Source organism: Mytilus edulis, chromosome 10 (assembly GCF_963676685.1).
Source record: "Mytilus edulis chromosome 10, xbMytEdul2.2, whole genome shotgun sequence".
NCBI classification, from domain to species: Eukaryota; Metazoa; Mollusca; class Bivalvia; order Mytilida; family Mytilidae; genus Mytilus; species Mytilus edulis.
Genome location: NC_092353.1, coordinates 5512050 through 5537584, shown reverse-complemented (window position 1 = coordinate 5537584; position 25535 = coordinate 5512050). Strand labels below are relative to the sequence as shown.

The 25535-nt window shown below is 33.7% G+C and overlaps 1 protein-coding gene across 2 annotated transcripts; it reads left to right on the top strand.

The window, feature by feature from the left end:
- Nucleotides 1–15573: 15573 nt before the first annotated feature.
- On the top strand, nucleotides 15574–25100 carry LOC139493211 (calcineurin subunit B-like). Of its 2 annotated transcripts, none has more exons than XM_071281414.1 (5): nucleotides 15574–15687; nucleotides 18392–18452; nucleotides 20051–20293; nucleotides 23697–23881; nucleotides 24786–25100. In XM_071281414.1, exons 1-5 carry the CDS (start codon nucleotides 15685–15687, stop codon nucleotides 24837–24839), a joined length of 546 nt encoding a protein of 181 aa, XP_071137515.1. In that variant the 5' UTR covers nucleotides 15574–15684; the 3' UTR covers nucleotides 24840–25100. The 2 variants fall into 2 exon arrangements, with proteins under 2 accessions (XP_071137515.1, XP_071137514.1); XM_071281413.1 differs by lacking the exon at nucleotides 15574–15687 and adding an exon at nucleotides 15851–15979 and having other exon boundaries at nucleotides 24786–24966.
- The last annotated feature ends 435 nt before the right edge of the window (nucleotides 25101–25535 follow it).

Here is a 25535-nt window from a genome sequence, read left to right as displayed (position 1 = left end):
AACTACAGAAGCAGAAGGAACACGAAGAGAAAATGTCGACAGAAATAATGTTCCTGATAATTACCCACGGAATAACGGTATAGAGTCCCGAGTGCGATTTTATAACCGTCATAAATGGCGTGGAAGAGGCAGATCCCCGATGTTTAAAAATCGTCCACCAGAATTTCCGGAACCAAGAAGGGGACCGTAGCGATTCTCGAGAGACAGATTTACGTAGAGGAAATCGACACCAGAGGTCAGGTGTCGGTCATCCGGGCATGGACGGCCTAATGAAAAGGAAAAAAACCACAATGAAACGACGGAAGAAGAGAGTGAATAAACCAAGTGACTTTATGAAGAATTGTTTATTTATTGTGTAAACTATGTTGTTTTATGCAGAAGTTTTTCTGTGACTGTTTATAGTCGAAATTTAAACTTTATTTGGTGCACGAGACCCTAAACATTTTGTTTTGGTGTCACGGAGCCCTTTAAAAGTACAAATTGGTGCACGAGACCCTAAACATATTGTTATGGTGTCACGGAATCCTTTAAACAATGATTAACTACATTTTTTTTAAAGAACAGTAAATTCTATTGTTTTAAAAGTTTTAAATCTTAAAAAAAATTGTAGACTTAAAATATGTCATTGAAAGCACTAGTTAGCAAATATATATATTTTTTTGATATTTTTTTGTTTTGATAGGTGCTTATTTTTATTTTTACATAGACTTTAATTTTGTTCGCAAAACTATTTTAAAGTTTATATGAAAATTTGGAACCTGTGACCCTAACTTTTTGATTGGTGTCAATCGGAACAAATTTTATTTTGTCTTTTAAGTTACTCTTGGATCCCAAGTTTTTTTGGTGTTCAAGGAATAGTTACAATATCATTATGAGATGAGTAATTTTTATAGTTTTATTATATTTTTTATGCTGCATAACTGACTAGTGTCAAGCTATCCAGCAATTCTCATCCTGTAATTCTCTTTATGAAAAGCTATCCTGCAATTCGTCATCCTGCAATTGCGTTTGGAAAACTACTTGAGCGACAATTTTGTTTTTCTTTAAAATCATAGTTATTGACATTATTTGTTCGAAAACAAGATTTATATAGAAAATCAAAGATTTTTATATCCCATTAACAAAATTCTAACTATAGTTTGTAGATTTCTAACTCATATTTAAGATTTTGTAATTAACATTTACAATAAAAAAATCATGACGATGATTCAAATAAAGTATTATTTATTAAGTCCAGGAAGTGATTCGTATTAACGCATGTTTAACCCACATTTGCGATTTTCAAAACTCATATCAACGACTAAAAATATAGAATTTTGATGTAAAATAAATTTGTTCATGGTATATCGACAATACAACTTCATAACTCACATTTCCAACCCATTGCCTTGGCTGTTCTGTATGGCTAGGAATTATAGACTTTGCTCTAATAAATAGCTATTGGATAGTACTACAACGAGAGGGCAAAGAATTTCTGGGTAGGCATTCCTAAAAGTCGAAAATTTCGTCCAAAACATGGAAATAAAGCCAAATTCGATAAAATACGCATTGGGGGCACCCACTTTCCGACCCATTGTCTCGGTAGTTCTTTATGGCTAAGGTTTATAGACGCTGCCTTAATAAATAGCTATTAGATAGTACGACAACGTGAGGGGAAAGAATTTCTTGGGTAAGCATTCTTAAAGGCCGAAAATTTCGTCCGTAACACGGAAAAATGGTCAAATTTGATAAATACGCATTGGGGTCACCCACTTGTTCAAACCCATTGCCTCGGCTGTTCTTTATGACTAGGGTTTATAGACGCTGCCTTAATAAATAGCTATTGGATAGTACTACAACGTGAGGGTAAAGAAATTCTGGGGTAAGCATTCCTAAAGGTCGAAAATTTCGTCCGAAACATAGGCACCCACTTTCCGACCCATTGTCTCGGTAGTTCTTTATGGCTAGGGTTTATAGACGCTGCCTTAATGAATAGCTATTAGATAGTACTACAACTTGAAGGTAAAAAATTTCTGGGATAAGCATTCTTAAAGGCCGAAAAGTTCATCCGTAACACGGGAAAATGGTCAAATTTGATAAATACGCATTTGGGTCACCCACTTGTTCAAACCCACTGCCTCGGCTCTTGATGGCTAGAGTTTATAGAAGCTACCTTAATAAATAGCTATGAGATAGTACTACAACGTGAGGGGAAAGAATTTCTGGGGTAAGCATTCCTAAAGGTCGAAAATTTCGTCCGAAACATAGAAATAAAGCCAAATTCGATAAAATACGCATTGGGGACACCCACTTTCCGACCCATTGTCTTGGTAGTTCTTTATGGCTAGCGTTTATAGACGCTGCATTAATGAATAGCTATTAGATAGTTCTTCAACGTGAGGGTAAAGAATTTCTGGGGTAAGTATTCTGAAAGGCCGAAAATTTCGTCCGAAACATGGAAATACTTAAAGCCAAATTCGATAAAATACGCATTAAGGGCACCCACTTTCCGACCCATTGTCTCGGTAGTTCTTTATGGCTAGGGTTTATAGACGTTGCCTTAATGAATAGCTATTAGATAGTACTACAACGTGCAGGTCAAGAATTTCTGGGGTAAGCATTCTTAAAGGCCGAAAATTTCGTTCGTAACACGGAAAAATGGTCAAATTTGATAAATACGCATTTGGGTCACCCACTTGTTCAAACCCATTGCCTCGGCTGTTCTTGATGGCTAGGGTTTATAGACGCTACCTTAATAAATAGCTATGAGATAGTACTACAACGTGAGGGTAAAGAATTTCTGGGGTAAGCATTCCTAAAGGTCGAAAATTTCGTCCGAAACATAGAAATAAAGCCAAATTCGATAAAATACGCATTGTGGGCACTTTCCGACCCACTGTCTCAGTAGTTCCTTATGGCTAGGCATTATAGACGCTGCCCTGAGGAATAGCTATTGGATAGGACTACAACGTGAGGCTAAAGAATTTCTGGGGTAAGCATTCTGAGGGGCCGAAAATTTCGTCCGTAACACGGAAAAAGTCATATTTGCTGAAAAATGCACTGGGGTCACCCCCTTGTTCAAACTCGTTGCCCCGGCATTTCTGTATGGCTAGGGATTATAGAACCTGCTCTAATGAATAGCTATTGGGTGCGACTACAACGAGGTGGCAAAGAATTTCTAGGGTAAGGATTACTAGTGGACGGAAATTGCGTCCGAAACATGGTAATCCAACCAAATTTGATATAATACGCATTGGGGGCACCCACTTTCCGACCCTATGTCCCAGTAGTTCCTTATGGCTAGGCATTATAGACGCTGCCCTGAGGAATAGCTATTGGATAGAATACAACGTGAGGCTAAAGAACTTCTGGGGTAAGCATTCTGAGGGGCCGAAAATTTCGTCCGTAACACGAAAAAAAAGTCATATTTGCTGAAATATGCACTGGGGTCACCCCCTTGTTCAAACTCGTTGCCCCGGCATTTCTGTATGGCTAGGGATTATAGAACCTGCTCTAATGAATAGCTATTGGGTGCGACTACAACATGGGGCAAATAATTTCTGGGGTAAGCATTACTAGTGGACGCAAATTGCGTCCGAAACATGGAAATCCAACCAAATTTGATATAATACGCATTGGGGGCACCCACTTTCCGACCCACTGTCTCAGTAGTTCCTTATGGCTAGGCATTTTAGACGCTGCCCTGAGGAATAGCTATTGGATAGGACTACAACGTGAGGCTAAAGAATTTCTGGGGTAAGCATTCTGAGGGGCCGAAAATTTCGTCCGTAACTCGAAAAAAAAGTCATATTTGCTGAAATATGCACTGGGGTCACCCACTTGTTCAAACTCGTTGCCCCGGCAGTTCTGTATGGCTAGGGATTATAGAACCTGCTCTAATGAATAGCTATTGGGTGCGACTACAACGAGGGGGTAAAGAATTTCTGGGGTAAGCATTACTAGTGGACGGAAATTGCGTCCGAAACATGGAAATCCAACCATTTGATATAATACGCATTGGGGGCACCCACTTTCCGACCCACTGTCTCAGTAGTTCCTTATGGCTAGGCATTATAGACGCTGCCCTGAGGAATAGCTATTGGATAGGAATACAACGTGAGTTTAAAGAATTTCTGGGGTAACATTTCGTCCGTAACACGGAAAAAAAGTCATATTTGCTGAAATATGCACTGGGGTCACCCACTTGTTCAAACTCGTTGCCCCGGCAGTTCTGTATGGCTAGGGATTATAGAACCTGCTCTAATGAATAGCTATTGGGTGTGACTACAACGAGGGGTCAAAGAATTTCTGGGGTAAGTATTACTAGTGGACGGAAATTGCGTCCGAAACATGGTAATCCAACCAAATTTGATATAATACGCATTGGGGGCACCCACTTTCCGACCCACTGTCTCAGTAGTTCCTTATGGCTAGGCATTATAGACACTGCCCTGAGGAATAGCTATTGGATAGGAATACAACGTGAGGCTAAAGAATTTCAGGGGTAAGCATTCTGAGGGGCCGAAAATTTCGTCCGTAACACGGAAAAAAAGTCATATTTGCTGAAATATGCACTGGGGTCACCCACTTGTTCAAACTCGTTGCCCCGGCAGTTCTGTATGGCTAGGGATTATAGAACCTGCTCTAATGAATAGCTATTGGGTGCGACTACAACGAGGGGGCAAAGAATTTCTGGGGTAAGCATTACTAGTGGACGGAAATTGCGTCCGAAACATGGAAATCCAACCAAATTTGATATAATACGCATTGGGGGCACCCACTTTCCGACCCACTGTCTCAGTAGTTCCTTATGGCTAGGGTTTATAGACGCTGCCTTAATGAATAGCTATTGGATAGGACTACAACGTGAGGCTAAAGAATTTCTGGGGTAAGCATTCTGAGGGGCCGAAAATTTCGTCCGTAACACGGAAAAAAGTCATATTTGCTGAAATATGCACTGGGGTCACCCACTTCAAACTCGTTGCCCCGGCAGTTCTGTATGGCTAGGGATTATAGAACCTGCTCTAATGAATAGCTATTGGGTGCGACTACAACTCGTTGTAGTACTATTCAATAGCTTCGTTTACCTCCCTTTGATTAAGATGGCAGCGTCTATGTAAGAGAAGAAAACACATCCATAGCTGTGGTTATTGCCAGCCGATCATTCTTAAACATGTTACAGATTATGAAATAATGATTTTCTATCAAAACAGAAACATCACGCCTAAAAAAATGCAGCAGATACATTAAATTGCAGTGATTTCACTCCACGTGTAAAACTAAAATAAACAAAATGGCGGACAGCGGAAAATTTTTGAACACAGACAATATTATCAGAGAACATTCATTAGACCTGACAAGTATCTATGATGATTATCCTTATGAACATATGCCAAATAAATTTAAATTGCCAACAACTGATAAGGGGAAACAAACATTAATTGAAACCATAGACCAAAATCTATACGCGGAAGCTGCTCACATGGTCGCCTTTCGCATTCCCCATGATAAACTGTACCCTTGGATCAAAGCGTTACATCTCGTATATTATGAACACTATGGTAAATCGACCCAGTATGCAGTGAGCTGGTTTGATGAACCTGACAACTGGTCAGAGAAAACAGGAAATAAAACAGTCTGTATTGAACTATCAACAAAGACAGATCAGCCAAATCCATTATTGTATAAAATACAGCTACACATAAACACTGGCCTGATTCAAATACAAGGAAATCACAAAGATACATTCGTTACAATTGACTTCCCCGTCTTACTCCAAATTGTTGAGAAAGTTGTTGCCCATAATTTGTCAACTAGTGAAGACAAAGACTCAACAAAGATTAAAAATGCCAAACAAACATTACAATCAGATATCACGGATACGGCTACCTTAGATATTAACCATAACACCTTCGTAAAGAGCCCATCAGGCACTAAAGAAATATCCAACAAAAACAATGAGAACCAAACAATGGAACAACACGAAAAAAATGTAGTGTCTCAGACAGTGGATCAAAATAATAACATGGAAAAATTTATGACATGTATGGAAAAACATTTTACCAACGCTCTTGATAAAATATGTCAACAACAAACTGACATGCTGGTTTCGAAAATGACTTCAATGGACATTGCATATAAACATACCATTCAACAAAATGAAGAAAGGTTTACTTTAATGATGGACAAAGTAGAATCTGTGATTAACAAAAAGGCTAATTTAGAAAGAGAAAATGGAGAACTAAAATGCAAAATTCAGCATATAAATCATGAAACTACACTTGAAAAAGAACTACTGAAAACCAAAATGGAAACTAAATGTGAGATGCTTACACAGAAAAATAAATCACAAAGTGACAAAATTAATAAACTAGACCTGGAACTTGGTGAAATTAACAAGGAGATGCAGGTAAGGAAAAACAAAATAGAATCATTAGAATCATCATTTACTGCTTTTCGCAAAGACATTGAAGACAAGGAAAAAGAGATTCTTAGTTTAAAAATACATGCCAGTAGTGGCGACGGAGAATTCCAAACTGTGCCAATATCTAGACCATCAAAACCATCAGTTATTCTCATGGGCACCTCAAATACTGAAAACATAGACCCTAGAATCTCACCAGACTACAATGTGCACAAAGTTACAGCATATACCCTTGACGAAACAGAAAAAGAACTCCAAAAGCTTGAGAGTGAACCAAACGTTATTGTGTTACACTCCTTAACGAACGAGTTAATGAACAAAACTCCAAATGACTGTGTTGACAGAATGACTAGGATATGCGATGATATACGTTCACGTTTCAATAATATCAAGATCGTGATCTCCTTGCCAACACCGAGGAGCGATTGTGAAGATTATAACTCAGATGGACAACTTATAACAATTCTAATGAAAACCAAGTTCAGGGGAGATGACTCTGTTATCCTATGCGACAATAGCAACTTGGCATACAAAGGACAAGTGATGAATAGATATATAGCTCAGGACCAATTTCATCTTACTCCTGATGGAACTGCTGTACTAGCTGCAAATATCCGTGACTGTATCGATAAAGCCCTTAATTTGCCTCCACGCAGTACACAGGGAAGAACTGGATATGGAAGAGGACGACCCTATAGAGGTAGAGGAGGCAGAGGCGGCAGACGTGGCTATGGACGTGGCCGTAGAGGATACCGATAGACTGTTAAAATTACCTATAGTATAAACCTCATTGATATCTTCTTTTTAAACAAATTGTACTGAGCTGTGTTGTTATTTTGAATATTATATCAGCTAAATAATCCTCAGGTAGAGAGATTATTTCAATAAACATTTTTTAGTACTATTTTTTTTTTTTATATAACACATCGAGTAAATTCAATTTTTTGTGTACAACTAAAAATAGATCTAGATATACAACGTAATAGATATTCAAATATATTGTATAACCAAATACAGATATAAGAGATTTAAAAAAAAAAAAGGCTAGTGTAGTGTGTACACATAAATATACAAATACATATATACGTTATTATAAGATACAATATGAAAACTAGTCTAAATATATGCAGCTGGAATGTTGGGGGGTTGCTGTCAGAACATCATGATAAGTCAAATGATAAGAATTTTCTATCAGAATTAGCACAAAATGATTTAGTTTTATTAACTGAGACCCATGTTGGTTATGAAAATCATTTGAAATTTGATAACTTTTTGTACTATCCATTCTGCAGACCAAAATCTAAAAATAACAGATATTTTGGTGGTCTAGGGATTCTCATACGTAAAGAAATTTGTAAAGGTGTAAATTTTTTGAATAACGGGACCTCAGAATACCAATGGCTAAAATTGAAGAGAGAATTTTTCAATTTAAACAAAGATATATATTTGTGCTTGATATACTATGCTCCCAAAAGCCAAACAGACCTACTGGAGATAATAGAAAAGGATATAACTGATAGTTATGGGTCTATGGGGGACATCCTGTTAGTAGGGGATCTTAATGCCAGAACTGGGTCAGAAAAAGACTATATTGATGGTGACAGCACCTCCCATGTTCCTTTATTTGATGAAAATTATGATGTAGACTGTTTCACAGAGGAAAGGGTCAGTAAAGATTTAATAACTGATTCCAGAGGGAAAAACTTGCTAGAATTTTGTATAGGTAATCAGTTACGTATCTTGAATGGGCGTATGTGTGGTGATAGCACGGGTAAATTTACATGTTTCAAACCTAATGGATGCAGTGTAGTTGATTATGCTTTAGTTTCTCAAAGCCTACTCCAGCAAATTTTATATTTTAATGTATCAGATTTTAAGGCAAATTTTTCTGATTGCCATTGCAAAATCACTTTTAAGATTTTAGCATCTTTCCAATTGGAGAAAAATAAAAGTCATATGAAAGACTTTCCTTTGAGGTATAAATGGGACACAGAAAGTATTCAAAATTTCCAGGAATCATTTACACATCCTGTCATACAAAATGAGCTAAAATATTTTTTAAATAACAAAATTATCTTAGACAAAAAGAATGTGAATGATGCCACATATAGCATGTATAGTATTCATTCAATATACGAAAAAGTGTGCAAAGTATCACTAAAAAAGAAGAAGAAAAGGGTAAAAACATGTAATCATAAAAAATGGTTTGACCAAGATTTAAAAAGTTTGAAAAAACATGTTAATGATAAAGCTATATTAATGTCAAAATTTCCGAAAGATCCGATAGTGCGTGGCTCTTTTTTTAAACTTAATAAACAATTTGCCAAACTAAGGAGGAAAAAGAAAAGAGAATTTAGAGAAAATATTTTGGACCGTTTAAGCAATCTAGAATCAGAAAATCCAAAGGATTATTGGAACCTTGTCAATCAACTCCGTCTTGAAAATAATTCAGAAACTAAAAACAACATAGATGGTGACATTTGGTATAAATATTTCTCTGACTTGTCATCCATTCCTGAAAATGAACACATAAAGTCCAAGATAAAAGAGATAAAGAGTAAACTTGAACTATTAGAAAAGAAAAACTTTGGATTCAGTGAGATTGACTTTAAAATCACCCCTGGTGAACTCCAAAAAGCCCTGAGGCAATTAAAATCTGGGAAAAGTCCAGGTCTAGACACTATTACAAATGAAATGTTAAAAGTTTCACAGAGTTATATGCAAGATTGCTTACTAAAACTTTTTAATGCCATTCTTCTATCTGGCATTTATCCCAGTAATTGGTCTGAGAGCTACATTACTCCTATATTCAAATCTGATAACCCGCAGAACCCTGAAAATTACAGAGGTATTGCCATCAATAATAGTCTTGGCAAACTTTTCAATACCATTCTGTATAACAGACTTGATAAATTTTTATCTGATAATAATATCATAAACAAAACTCAAATTGGTTTTTCTAAGAAAGCTCGCACTTCGGATCGCATTTTTGTACTAAAATGTCTCATAGAAAAATATGTTAAAAGAGGCAAAGGTAAATTGTATGTATGTTTTGTAGATTTTCGCAAGGCCTTTGACAAGGTTATTCATATTGGTATATTATACAAATTATTACAGCATGCAAATAATGGTATTTTTTATAACATTTTGAAATCTATGTATAGTAACGACAAAGTGTGTGTTAAAGTAGAAGACAAAATAACTGATTTTTTTAGATATAATGTTGGTGTACGACAAGGTGACGTTTTGAGTCCCACATTGTTTAAACTGTTTATTAATGATTTGCCAGATATATTATCTAACAATTATGATGATGTCAATTTAAATGATGAAAAGATACCATGTCTACTTTATGCTGATGATCTTGTATTAATATCTGACTCAAAAGAAGGGCTTCAGAAGAGACTTGATACTTTGTGCACATTCTGCAAAGATTGGTGTATGGAAATAAATGTGAAGAAAACCAAGATTATAATATTCAATAGGAGTGGTAGACTCCTTAATGAAAATTTTAATGTAGGAAATAATTCTATTGAATGTGTTAAACAATACAAATATCTTGGCATAGTCATCCAAAATACTGGAAACTTTAATGAAGCCAGGAAACAATTATTCCAAAAAGGTCAAAAGGCCAGTTTTAAACTTTATAAAGATTTGAAATCATCTAATCCTCCTATTAAAACTCTTTTGCATTTATTTGATCACTGTATACAGCCAATTGTAACTTATGGTTGTGAAAATTGGGGTGTTATTAACATTACTTCTAAAAGGAAAAATTTGTCCCTTTATGACATATTTAAAGATTGGGAGTTTGAAAAGCTAAATTTAAAATTTTGTAAGTATATTATTGGTGTTACAAAGATGTGCACAAATGTAGCAGTCCTGTCTGAATTGGGTAGATATCCTCTTTATATAAATTTGCTAACACATATGTTTATGTATTGGCATAGACTAGAGAATTCTCCATCTGATTTATTGAAAAATGCTTATGCTGAGTTAAAAATGATAGAAAGTAAAGGTCAAACCAGTTCCAATAATTCATGGCTCTCTAATATCATTTTCTACAGTGAAAAATTGGGTATTGACCTAAATATATGTAAAAATCTAGGAAAAAATAAATTTAAAAACTTATTGAAAAAACAGCTCAAATCAAATTTTCAAAATGATTGGGAGAAAATGCGAGATTTTTATTTACAGAATCAAGGCAAATTGGACACTTATTTTTCATTCAAAAAGTCATTTGACTATGAAAATTATTTAGATTTAAAGCACCCACAAAAACATTTATTAACAAAATACAGACTTAGCAATCACTGTTTAAGAATAGAAACTGGCAGACATGAACGAATTACCAATGTATGTGGTAAATATGAAATATTACCTCGACATGAGAGGATATGTTTATATTGTAATACAAATTGTATTGAAAATGAAATGCACTTTCTTCTGGAATGCCCTATTTACAATAACCTCAGAAGAGATATCACTGATTATATAAAAAAATACCCCAGTTTAGATAGTTTAAATATAAATGATCTTTTTTCATGGATCATGATTAATGAAGATAGCAGATTTCTATCTATTTTATGTGCATACCTGGATAAAGGCCTGCAACTAAGAAAATCAGAAAATTAGTTAGATACTCTAAAATATATCAAAATTATCTCCCCTTGACCACTGATCCTTTCTTCATGCATTTGAATTTCAATTATTATTTTATGTTTCTTTAATCACTCTGTAATGTTTATGTCATGTTGTAATTAATGTTATGCTCTTAATGGGCCCTTTAATTTGGAAAATAAAAATATTGTATTGTATATTGTATTGTATAATAGCTATTTATTAGAGCAGAGTCTATAATTCCTAGCCATACAGAACAGCCGAGGCAATGGGTTTGAACAAGTGGGTGACCCCAATGCGTATTTATCAAATTTGACCATTTTTACGTGTTACGGATGAATTTTTCGGCCTTTAAGCATGCTTACCCCAGAAATTCTTTGTCCTCACGTTGTAGTACTATCTAATAGCTATTCATTAAGGCAGCGTCTATAAACCCTAGCCATAAGGAACTACCGAGACAATGGGTCGGAAAGTGGGTGCCCTCAATGCGTATTTGATCGAATTTGGCTATATTTCCATGTTTCGGACGACATTTTCGACCTTTAGGAATGCTTACCCCAGAATCTTTGTATTCTCATTGTAGTACTATCCAATAGCTATTCATAAGAGCAGAGTCTATAATTCCTAGCCATACAGAACAGCCGAGGCAATGGGTTTGAACAAGTGGGTGACCCCAATGCGTATTTATCAAATTTGACCATTTTTACGTGTTACGGATGAATTTTTCGGCCTTTAAGCATGCTTACCCCAGAAATTCTTTGTCCTCACGTTGTAGTACTATCTGATAGCTATTCATTAAGGCAGCGTCTATAAACCCTAGCCATAAAGAACTACCGAGACAATGGGTCGGAAAGTGGGTGCCCTCAATGCGTATTTGATCGAATTTGGCTATATTTCCATGTTTCGGACGACATTTTCGACCTTTAGGAATGCTTACCCAAGAATCTTTGTCTTCTCATTGTAGTACTATCCAATAGCTATTTATTAGAGCAGAGTCTATAATTCCTAGCCATACAGAACAGCCGAGGCAATGGGTTTGAACAAGTGGGTGACCCCAATGCGTATTTATCAAATTTGACCATTTTTCCGTGTTACGGACGAATTTTTCGGTCTTTAAGCATGCTTACCCCAGAAATTCTTTGTCCTCGCGTTGTAGTACTATCTAATAGCTATTCATTTAGGCAGCGTCTATAAACCCTAGCCATAAAGAACTACCGAGACAATGGGTAGGAAAGTGGGTGCCCTCAATGCGTATTTGATCGAATTTGACTTTATTTCCATGTTTCGGACGACATTTTTGACCTTAAGGAATGCTTACCCCAGAAATTCTTTGCCTCCTCGTTTGTAGTACTATCCAATAGCTATTTATTAGAACAGAGTCTATAATTCCTAGCCATACAGAACATCCGAAGCAATGGGTTTGAACAAGTGGGTGACCCCAATGCCTATTTATCAAATTTGACCATTTTTCCGTGTTACGGACGAAATTTTTGGTATTTAAGAATGCTTACCCCAGAAATTCTTTACCCTCACGTTGTAGTATTATCTCATAGCTATTCATTAAGGCAGCGTCTATAAACCCTAGCCATAAAGAACTACCGAGACAATGGGTCGGAAAATGGGTGCCCCCAATGCGTATTTTATCGAATTAGGGCTTATTTCCATGTTTCGGACGAAATTTTCGACCTTTAGGAATGCTTACCCCAGAAATTCTTTGCCCTCTCGTTGTAGTACTATCCAATAGCTATTTATTAGAGCAGAGTCTATAATTCCTAGTCATACAGAACAGCCAAGGCAATGGTTTGGAAATGTGAGTTATGAAGTTGTATTGTCGATATACCATGAACAAATTTATTTTACATCAAAATTCTATATTTTTAGTCGTTGATAAGAGTTTTAAAAATCGCAAATGTGGGTTAAACATGCGTTACTACAAATTACTTCCTGGACTTACATAGATAATACTTTATTTGAATCGTTGTCATTATTTTTTTAATTGTAAATGTTAATTACAAAATCGTAAATATGAGTTAGATATCTACAAATTATAGTTAGAATTTGTTAATGGGATATAAAAATCTTTGATTTTCTATATAAATCTTGTTTTCGAACAAATAAAGTCAATAACTATGATTTTAAAGAAAAACAAAATTGTCGCTCAAGTAGTTTTCCAAACGCAATTGCAGGATGACGAATTGCAGGATAGCTTTTCATAAAGAGAATTGCAGGATGAGAATTGCTGGATAGCTTGACACTAGTGCATAACTGAACAGTGGAAGTTCAGGTCTAAGAGGGGGGCTGTGTGACGTTTTTCGTTTATTACATGCATCATTGGATTTTATTATCATGATATAATTAGATTACTTATTCTCATTAACCGTTATAAAGTAATTCCTTACAATCTATTTTTATCGCCTTCAATCAGATTGTACTTGTTAAATGTCAAATCAATCATGTTAATCAGCTGGTGCCCCGTTGCTTTGTTTATACAGGTGCCTCGGTTGACCTCAGTTTCGGTTGACCTTAGCTCCGGGCTCCGGGCTCCTGTAATATAGCTCCTGTAGAATATTTCTTTGTTCAGAGTCATTTAACCATATTGTAATCAGGTTACTAGAGTAGTATAAAAGAGAGAAATAGATAGTGAGAAGATAGACGAGATACGATATTATTATACGAGAGGAGACACGATTTTGTGTACGAGAGGTGAGTACGTACGGTAGGAGATTTAAGATTATACCACCGTATTGTTGAGCCTGCAGTTTAGATGTTGTAAACTTGTATTACTGTAACATGTACTTTGGATTTTGAATATTACAGTATTGAACTTTAAATCGACTTTGTGTTTATTAACTTGCAAGACTTCGTTCAGACTACACCAGGATCCATTTATTTATTTATGTGACCAGGATTCCTTTAATCACGCTACCAGAGATTTTTAGGGTTACCCTGTTAAAGAGTATACTTGGCATTTGTCGTCCGTGGACGTGTGAAACGTAGACACCAAACAACAAAGCACAATTACAAGAATACTTAAACTTTTTCGTCACAGTTATATACTTTAATTCAGTCACGGACCCGCGATATCACGGGTGTGTTCTAGTTTTTTATACACATTAGGCCTATTTGGGTTTATAGAAAATCTATTGGCAACTAAATTCACATAAAGAGGGGGATAAGACCTTTATCGGGACTCCGGGATCGGGTGTTTTTAAGCTCGGGATTTCGGGATTGACCCTTTCGGGATCCGGGAATCCTTTTTTTTCGGATTTCGGGATGTCGGGATTTGCTTTATTTAAATTCGGGACCTCGGGATTTCGTTTTTTCAAGTCCGGGATTTCGGGATCAAGACCCCTCCTATTCCCCCTCCATAAACACACAGTACTTAAATATAATAACTAGGCACTGGCTACGGTTACATGGAAATGTAACAATAATAAAAATATTATTGTTACATTGGAGACTAATTGCCGGAATGCAAAGTTGGGTGAGGAACCGATTAATTACAAATGTAACAATAATTACTGAGGCTACGGTTACATTACGTTATTGTTACATGAAAAACAGCAATGTACGCTAGATTGATTAAACTTAAATCTTCTATAGTTGTATTGCTTCATTCTTTCATATGTACTAAACAATACTTGTAATTCAATACTGATAAATAATAAAATATTATTATTCAACCAATGGTGTACAAATTGAATAGTTTAACTACGTATTAATGGTTTTGATGTTCTTAAAGATACTACTCAAGATTAGGAGTGTGACTGTCAAAGGCGAAAAATATAGTTCAATGGTTTCACTTTTTTAAAGTATTTAACTGCACACCTACTCTTATTACTGCCATTATACTTTGGACCAATTTTGTTTCTGGTGAAAATAAAAATGAAACTTGGGATGCGTTTTAAACGAAACTGAAACAATATCAAGACATACATTTCATACAGGATTATAACTTGACGCAAATTGATAATCAAAAGCAAAGTTTGCTAACTGTTACTTAAATACTAAGAAATTATGTATGTACGTATACACGTATCCGTGGAGGACGTAATTTCGTTCATCAAAAATGTGTCGGACTTTAAAAACAACTTACTGGATTTGTAGAAATTGTCATTGTAAATAAAAAAAATACAGTAAATAAATTGTATGTTATAAATGTATGTAATAAATGTCCTCGACTTTTATTATTTCGTACATATATATATTACTAGTCCCATCGTACATTGCTTTTTTTCATGTAACAATAACGCAATGTAACCGTAGCCTCAATAATTATTGTTACATTCGTAATTAAACAGGTCTTTACCCAACCATGCATTCCGGCATTTAGTCTCCAATGTAACAATAATATTTTTATTATTGTTACATTTCCATGTAACCGTAGCCAGTGCCTAATAACTAACCGATTTGGTATCTCAAATACCCAATCTTTACTTGGCTGCTCAGTGGTGTTCCATGACTGTTATTTTTTTTTTTAAAGTTTTATGTAATTAGATCTTTTATTTCAATTAATCAGTTTAATTTTCATTTATTTTATAGGCTGCAAAATTATTACAGCGAATTATTAAAACCACGAAGGATTGTTTCCCCTTGGTTTAATCTTTTGTGTTGGAAGTTTAAACTTCCTTGACAAATATGTAAACAAAAGTACGAAGAACATGGTAAGATTCGTATGATGTGTAAATTAAGATTTTATCATACAAATCCTTGATTTAAACCATTAAAAAAGGGTTATAAAGAACATTTACTCTTAGGACACGACCATTTGGTGCGAAAGATTTAGAAGTAAATATTCATTTGTCAACATGGTCAACAGGTCAATCATGTGTCAATGACAATATGCGTGCTAAACTTTACAAGTTTATTATCCTCGGAAAATTATATTCACTTGCCTTCACAACTGTTTCCTGTTGCAGATTTTTTTTTTTTGAAAATATAGTCAGCTCTCACAAGGTCAGAATAACAAGGCCAGGATATTCATTTTGAACCATTCAACCCCCCTTTTTTTCCTACTTGGGACATAGTTTATTTCTTTTGAGAAATTTTGTTATACCAAGTTTTGTATAACAATAATCAATGAAATTCAATAGCAGTAATAGAGGAAATAGATGTTTATAAAGACATGATGTCTTGATACCCCTATGAAATCTACTGACCCCCCTAATGATCAATAGGACTAGGGGGTTACCAAGTGATGGAGTTTAACCAATCACTACATCATTAATTATAATTACCTGAGGTGTCATAACCAATTTTATTGCATAGCAATATAATATTTCCCACAGAAAGTAACCAAAAGTTAACGTGCAATAAATTCCAATATTGCACTAGTGCAATAAATCTTGAAAATTCATGATGTCATCAACGACAAAATCTTAGTTTAAACCAATTTTTACTTTCAAATATTATATTGCTATACAATTAAGTGTTATTGCATGAATATTGGGGAATACTGTCCCTTGTAGAACATATATTGCACTCGCAAGCGCATGTAATATAAAATTCCACTCTGGACAATATTCACCATTATCTTATCTCCTATACATTTCTAGGAATGTGATTGGTTAAAAGCGCCCTCCTGGAGACCGTGTAAATTTGATATAAGTTAGTAGGGAGGCGGGGCTTATTTCATACACGGTTAGTAGTGGAGTTACGTCCCTTTATATTCCATATAAGGTAGTAGGGAGACAGGGCTTATTTCATACACAGTTAGTAGTTGTGTTACGTCCCTTTATAAAAACAAAACGGTACTGAGAAAAAAACATAAAGGTTTCAACAGACAAAGAAATTGATGATTCAGATTGAAATAAATTCATAAAAGTTTTTACATATCTAAACCTAATAAGTTATTATTGTTGGTATCTGTTTTTTTAAGATCAATGGAAGTAGTTTCTTAATGCTAACAGTATAATATTGAAGACTTGCTCATTTTGATAGGTCTAAATTTCACACGTTGAGATAGTCGGTAAGATAAATTCGCTCTTACCCCATATGGAATTTACTTACCCCATATACCGTATTAGGTCACTAGCACACTATGTAACTAATAATATTCATGCAATAACCCTATATTATCATATACTTAAAGCAAATAACATAATATTTACAGTATGATGATAGCATAATATTAAATTTGCATAAATTCACAAATAGGAAAGGATGCTTAGGAGGCTTAAGAAAATTTTATCAACTGCATCTGGTAATTATCACATTTGTAATGTATCCGCATGGAGTATTAAATAATAAACAAATTTGAACCTCAGACTTAAAAAGATTACTTTGATATAAAACTTTAATTTTTCTCCACTGTTCCTTATGCAAAATATACATGTATGAATACAAAAATTATAACATGTCATCAGAAGAATATCAGCCCTCGAGCCATTGGCTCTTGGTCAGATGAAACATCTAATATGAAAAATGCAATGTAATAATCAGATTTTTTTTTTTTTAAATATATACATTGTGATTGTACAAGTACAAATGTATTTAAAGCTACATAAAATTGAGAATGGAAATGTATCCTGATAATTTTATTTTATGGAGAAATAAATAGATTTGAAAATATCTGATATATTTACAACAGTCATATGACAGTGGTTTTAAGTATCTGTAAATAAAAAATAACATTAGATTAAGGAATGACTAACATGTTTTCTGTCAATGAAGAAATAACATCATAAATGTGGTGCACACTGAATATATAACTGTGGTTATTGAAAAGTGTGCACCACATTTTTGAGGTTATTTAAAATAGACAGAAAAATAAATAGTCATTCCTTAGAATCTAATTTGAAAATCCATTTTTAAGGAGGAAATCATGAAATAAACGTTAAAAATTATTGCTATGAGCTGATGGTAAAAAAACTTTCAGCTCATCCAAAATTGAATTATTAAATTATGATATAGATAGATGTACTAATGATTTAATCAGCAACCTTGTCATATATTTAACATAAAATTGAGAAAGGAAATGGTGAATATGTCAAAGCGACAACCACCCGACCATAGAGCAAACAACAGCCGAAGGCAACCAATGGGTCTTCAATGTAGCGAGAATTCCCGCACCCGTAAGTGTCCTTCAGCTGGCCCCTAAAATATGCATAATAGTACAGTGATAATGGACGTCATACTAAACTCCGAATTATACACAAGAAACTGTATCTTTTAATTACTTGACAGCTTCATATATATTTTGAACTTACATGTAGCCACACATTACATAATAGTAATGAATATATAAGTGGCTCCCATGTTTTTGTCTTTCCTAAACTGAAAGTCTTGAAGGCAACACATATCAGATTATAAAAAAGTCTTCTTGTATGATACAAAAAAAAACATGTTATAAGTTTCTTATCTTTTTAGGGAAATGGTCAGGCCATCCTAACAGAAAAAGAAATTCAAGAAATAAGAGATGAAACACCATGTTAGTATTTTTACATTTGATAGTACTAATAGAGGATTATCAATTTTTATGCCCCAATGATCATTATGTTTTTCAGCCTGTAAGTCTGTTCATCCGTTTGTTCATTCATTAATCCAATTAATTATTAAAAAAAATTTAAAGAAATAAAAAAATAACAAGATAAACAACCACTGAAATTTTACCAATTTTACAATTATTCATTTAATACATAACTGTTGTGATGCCCTTATCATGCTTATTAAAGTCATTATATTGTTTTTTTTTATATATAATTATAGATTATTGCTGATCATCTCGACGAGATTGATTTTCTCGCTTGAGGCCGTTAGGCGAAACTGAGAAAAGCAATCAAGTTGAGATGACCAATGATAATCTGTTTATCACTATTTTACCTATGACGACGTTGTCAACTTCATATCAATTTCATTAGCAACGTCACATGTCTCCTTAGTTTCAAGCAATAATTTTCCATCTCAAGCCAGAAGCATGATTTGAAAAATAATCACAAATAAAGATCAAAGGAAAAAAGCACAAAATAGCAATAACAAGGGAAATTAAAGATTTGTTGTCATGTATAACCACTAATCTATGGCATCATTTAATAGTATTTCTGAAATTCCATTATTAGGACTGGAATGGGTTCACAAAATAGAAAATAGTGGGCAAAAAATAAAGAAAATTAGGGAAATGAATGGAGGATGTCCCTGCTTGCATATAACTTTAAAAAGGGACATAATTAGAGAAATAAAAGTTCCGCCACCCAAATTCAAACTTGATCTGTGTTTAATGGTTATAAGCTTCATAACATTTGGTGTTCTGTGATGATGATGATGATGATGATGATGATGATGTACAATGTAGGCAAACTAAAGTTACAGAATGGAAACTAATTTTGAGATGTACAAACTACAAAGAGACATGGGTAGCAATTAATGACCCCTCCATCTACTTAGGGGCATAGGCATTAAGAGTTGAAAGTAATATGGTGCTAAACATAAAGTAGATAGTAATTACCCTACTAAAATAAAACAAAATAAAGAAAATTTCTTAAAATATCAAAGAATACAGAAATGAAGGAACTCTAATAAAGAATACAGAAATGAAGGAACTCTCACTAAGACCCTCCATTATCCTGTTATACATGTAGTATACATATATGCTGCATCAGATAGAAAATGACCATATGCAAATTAATATCAATACATTTGTTCACTCATATTTTCGGTTAAAAAAATATCCTTGCAAAGTCTGTAACTACATAAATGTATATGTAAATTGAGTTGATATAACAACCCTACAAAAAAGACCAAAATTCATCTTTTATTTAGTATTTGAATATTCCAGAATCAATCAAACACTTATACATGTACATGTATACTCCCACTTGCATAAAAGAGGTGGATTTAGGGGGGTTGCTTATATAGGGAATCACTGAAGCGTGACTAAAGTGGGACCCCTCTTAGGCAGTCAGTTGGCCCGCACTTATGAAAATTTCTAGATCCGCCACTGCATAAGGTCAATTTCTATTGGATGAAGCTCATATTTTGTCAAATACATTTAGAATTGAAGTGGTGTTTATATCTCATCTTGTTTTATAGTTACTGATGCTGAAGTGAAATCATTGCTTAACAGATATGACGAGGTGGACATCTCAGAAAACAACTCAAAAGGACTCAGCTACGATGACGTTCTATATATGCCAGAATTTATAGGAAGTGTGTTTGCCCCACTTGTTATAGCAGCTAATGTGGATACCAAAACAAAACGTATTTATGCCAGACAGTTTATAAAAATATGTTCCACATTAAGTACACAGATCAAAGCTGAAGAGAAAAAGAAATGTAAGTAGTTTGTTTTCATCCTGATGTTGTGGAGCCACAAATTAAATCTGATATAATATATAACCTTGAAATCAAACGACAAAATGTATATATTTAAAAATCAAGCTTTCACATTACTAAGTTTTCTAGGTGGACAAATACTATATAAATTCCAACTACTACAATATGTTACTATACTTGTATGAGTTGGACCCTCCTCTTTATTCTGGGTTCGGACCCCCTTTAGAAAATGGCTGGATCCGGCCCTGATATAGGAATATTCATTTTGGTTTGAAAAGCATAATTCTAGGATGTGGTGAGTCAATTTAAGGCAAAAATTCAATCCAAACGCACATGTGGAAAGAAATGCTTTTTGTCATGTTCTTCATCCAAACAACATTTTAGATAAAAAGAAAATTAGCATTGTTTGAATAATATTATCATTTTTAAACTGAACATACATTTATTTCAAAATCTTGAAGTATATATATAGACTCTGAGATAAATGGTATGATAGAAATTGTTGTTTAAAATCTTAAAATTAATGTAAGTTTTGTCTGAGATAAAGATTTCATTTCAAAATTGAAAGTCCTGAAAATATTTGCCACTGAACATTTAAAACACAACAATCAACCAATTAAGAATACAGAATATGTATCTGGTCTATTGAAGCCAATTAAGAATACAGAATATGTATCTGTTCTATTGAAGCCTTTTCAATTTATATGCATATTTTTTATCCATTCATTTCACTTTATAATAGTAAAATTAGTAAATCAGCTTTATTTTTAGGAAAAAAATAGGCATTTCTTAATCAACTATATGGGTTGAGGTTTATTTCGAGAATCTACTTGAAAAAATAGGGCATGATTGTTTGAAATATTTGTCATGGTGGGACATTTAGGATAAAGTAACAGATGTCTGTCCAGAGGCAGATCCAGAGGAGGTTCTGGGAGTTGGAACCCCTTTTTTTTGGGGATGATCAATGCATTTGAATGGGGACATAAAGTTGGAACCCCCCTTTCTCCTTGGTAGGGAACCTTCTTTTTATACGACCGCAAAAATTTTAATTTTTTGGTCGTATATTGCTGTCACGTTGGCGTCGTCGTCTGCGTCGTCGTCCGAATACTTTTAGTTTTCGCACTCTAACTTTAGTAAAAGTGAATAGAAATCAATGAAATTTTAACACAAGGTTTATGACCACAAAAGGAAGGTTGGGATTGATTTTGGGAGTTTTGGTCCCATTATTTTAGGAATAAGGGGCCAAAAAGGGCCCAAATAAGCATTTTCTTGGTTTTCCCACTATAACTTTAGTTTAAGTGAATAGAAATCTATGAAATTTTGACACAAGGTTTATGACCACAAAAGGACAGTTGGGATTGATTTTGGGAGGTTTGGTTCAAACAGTTTAGGAATTAAGGGCCAAAAAAGGGCCCAAATAAGCATTATTCTTGGTTTTAGAACAATAACTTTAGTATAAGTAAATAGAAATCAATGAAATTTCAACACAAGGTTTATGACCACAAATGGAAGGTTGGGATTGATTTTTGGAGTTGAGGTCACAACAGTTTAGGAATTAGGGGCCAAAAAGGGACCCAAATAAGCATTATTTTTGGTTTTTGCACCATAACTTTAGTATAAGTAAATAGAAATCTATGAAATTTAAACACAAGGTTTATGACCATAAAAGGAAGGTTGGGTTTGATTTTGGGATTTTTGGTCCCAACAGTTTAGGAATAAGGGGCCCAAAGGGTCCAAAATTGAACTTTGTGTGATTTCATCAAAAATTGAATAATTGGGGTTCTTTGATATGCCGAATCTAACTATTTATGTAGAATCTTAATTTTTGGTCCCGTTTTCAAATTGGTCTACATTAAGGTCCAAAGGGTCCAAAATTAAACTTAGTTTGATTTTAACAAAAATTGAATCCTTGGGGTTCTTTGATATGCTGAATTTAAAAATGTACTTAGATTTTTAATTATTGGCCTAGTTTTCAAGTTGGTCCAAATGGGGGTCCAAAATTAAACTTTGTTTGATTTCATCAAAAATTGAATGAATGGGTTCTTTGATATGCCAAATCTAACTGTGTATGTAGATTCCTAATTTTTGGTCCAGTTTTCAAATTGGTCTACATTAAGGTCCAAAGGGTCCAAAATTAAACTAAGTTTGATTTTAACAAAAATTAAATTCTTGGGCTTATTTGATATGCTTTATCTAAACATGTACTTTGATTTTTGATTATGGGCCCAGTTTTCAAGTTGGTCCAAATCAGGATTCCATATCAAGTATTGTGCAATAGCAAACAATTTTCAATTGCACAGTATTGCACAATAGCAAGAAATATCTAATTGCACAATATTGTGCAATAGCAATTAATTTTCAATTGGAGTTATCTTTCTTTGTATAGAATAGTAGTTGATAATATATGTTGGAAATTTGCCAGACATGACTATGATGTCATTTTCTATTTTTATTTGCCAATAACTTTATGTAAATAACTTCATTGGAAATTTGCCAACATAAAATGTTGCTGATGAAGCTTTTTTCCCTTATCTTATCTAAAATGTTTTTAGATAATGTATGTTGGACATTTGCCAGACATGACTATGATGTCATTTTCTATTTTTATTTGCCAATAACTTTATGTAAATAACTTCATTGGAAATTTGCCAATATAAAATGTTTCTGATGAAGTTTTTTTTATTGTTTTATACAATAAACAATTTATATTCACTTTTACTACCAACCAATCTTTACCATTCAGTGATAACAAGCACTTTATTTTACATTTTAATATTTTATGATGTATTTAAAAGAGTAGTTATTGTTGCAAACTCCATTAGAAATTTGAATTGATATCAGTTTTGGAAAAAGGGAAACGGGGATGTGAAAAAAAGGGGGGGGGGTTAAATTTTTCTCATTTCAGATTTCATAAATAAGAAGAAAATTTCTTCAAACATTTTTTTGAGAGGATTAATATTCAACAGCATATTGAATTGCTCAAAGGCAAAAAAAATAATTTTAAGTTCATTAGACCACATTCATTCTGTATCAGAAACCTATGCTGTGTCAATTATTTAATTTTAGATTTAAATAAGTTTGAAGAAGAAATCTTTAATTGATTTGTAAAATCTTGACATTTGTTTTGTGTAAAAAAAAACATGTAATGTCAAAAATTTGATCACAATCCAAATTCAGAGCTGTATCACGCTTGAATGTTTTGTCCATACTTGCCCCAACTGTTCAGGGTTCGACCTCTGCGGTCGTATAAAGCTGCGCCCTGCGGAGCACCTGGTTAAAAATGGCTGGATCCACCCCAATTTGTTATCTGCCATCCCCTTTTCATTTTTTCCAAGAATGATACAATTGTTTGTTTGACTGACAATTCTGAATCAATTTAATACAAAAGTCATTATATTTCCAGATTTGTTTGAGTTATTGAACATCTATGGAACAGGACTGTTGACACATGATGAGATATATAGAATGTATAAACTACTATTTTCTCACACCATATCTGATGATCATATCCTAGCAATGACGTTTAAAGCTCTCAACCATCCAACACTACAAAACAAAGGACAACTTACTAAGCAAGAATTTTTCAAGGTAACTATGTTTCTGAGAAATATACAAAACCTTTTTAAAGCATTCAATGCTGCTGATGAAAAAAAGGAATCACAGAGTTTAAAAGGAGCACAAAAGCCATGATAGCAAGATATTTGTCACTTGTCCTTATATTTAGCTTTTGATTTGAAAAACATATTTTTCTCTCAAATATACATCCCTGGATCTTTTTATCCAGTGCTTGATCAGGTTTAAATTGAACTTGTTTGGTTTCTTTTATGTTGAAATATTGAGTTATCCCTCTTTGATCGGATTACATACATAGTATGTATATGATATATCTGAATGAAAAAAGAATGATTTTGGTTTTATTTACTAAGTATAAAAAGTATTAAGTATATTGCTTTTATTTTCTAGCCTGGGATCATAGCTCATTGCTCGATTGTAGACAAAGTATTAGATTGGGTCAGGATGCCAGGCTATTGTTTTCACACTGCATTTTATAATTGTTTTAATTCCTTGGCAGGTTGGACCCAATTACCCAATACATGTGACAAATTTGAGATATGATACTTTAATTGGATATCAAGTACCAATAAAAATTGTGGATAACAGTGATAACATTAAAAACTTCATTTTTCCAAGAAAAGATATCAAATTTATAAAACACCTTTTCTGGATAACCAATTATTATAATTTTCTAAGGAATGAACCTATAAAAGTTAGTAGCTGCTGACCTCAACAATATAAAAAATTGAAAATGTTGTGTGATTGCCAATTAGACAACTATCTACCAGAGATCTTAATACTTAAGCTAGGCACATACTTAATGTGAAAGGGTTAAACATTTTACTGAGCTGCAGGAATATCACCTGTAAAGGGTTTAGATAGAAAAAGCACATTTAAATATATCATTAGATAATAAAATGTCTATTGTGTTTTTTAGATGATTCCTGACCATGAAATAATGAACAGAATGACAATTAACTTCAGGTTATAAGGAAAATGTGGCTGCATTACCAGAGAATGATTGTATCATAAATGAATGGGTTTTTACAGACATTCAACAGTATCAAAAGATGTGCATGTGATGGAAGTGTAGATACCCATCAATTTCAATTACATCATAGAAAGAATATTTTGTGTGACCTGATAAAAACTATGAGGACATGTCAAATTGTCATTTAGAAAGATTGTTGTAAACATAAAACAAATGACGTGTAATGTATTGAAAATTATATATAAATGTGTGTAATACTAATAGTTTATCAATATACCCAATTGGTCTTCAGGACATCATTCATCTATCAGTTAAATCTATGTTCAAAATGGGGAGGGGTGCTGTGTAGGATGTTTAAATAATGCATTCTCGTCCAGTAAAATCATATGTTAAAACTTAAATTTGTGCTTGTAAAAGAAACACTGTAACCACTTTTTGCTTTACTTTAGTTGGTATTCTCCTAGGTAAATCCCTACTATTCAAAATGTCTTCTTTTTTTGTAGCAATCTATATTTCCTGTCCTTCATCCTGGTCCACTTACTTTGCAGAGTCTGCCTTTTATTTGTATTTGATCTCTCCTTGGGTGTGTGTAAATTTTTTGCCTCCAGACTTAATGCAACAAACATTGCAATTCATCTGATAACTCTACCGGGATCCCCTCTGTATAGTTTTTTTGTGTTTTGTTAAATTATTTTA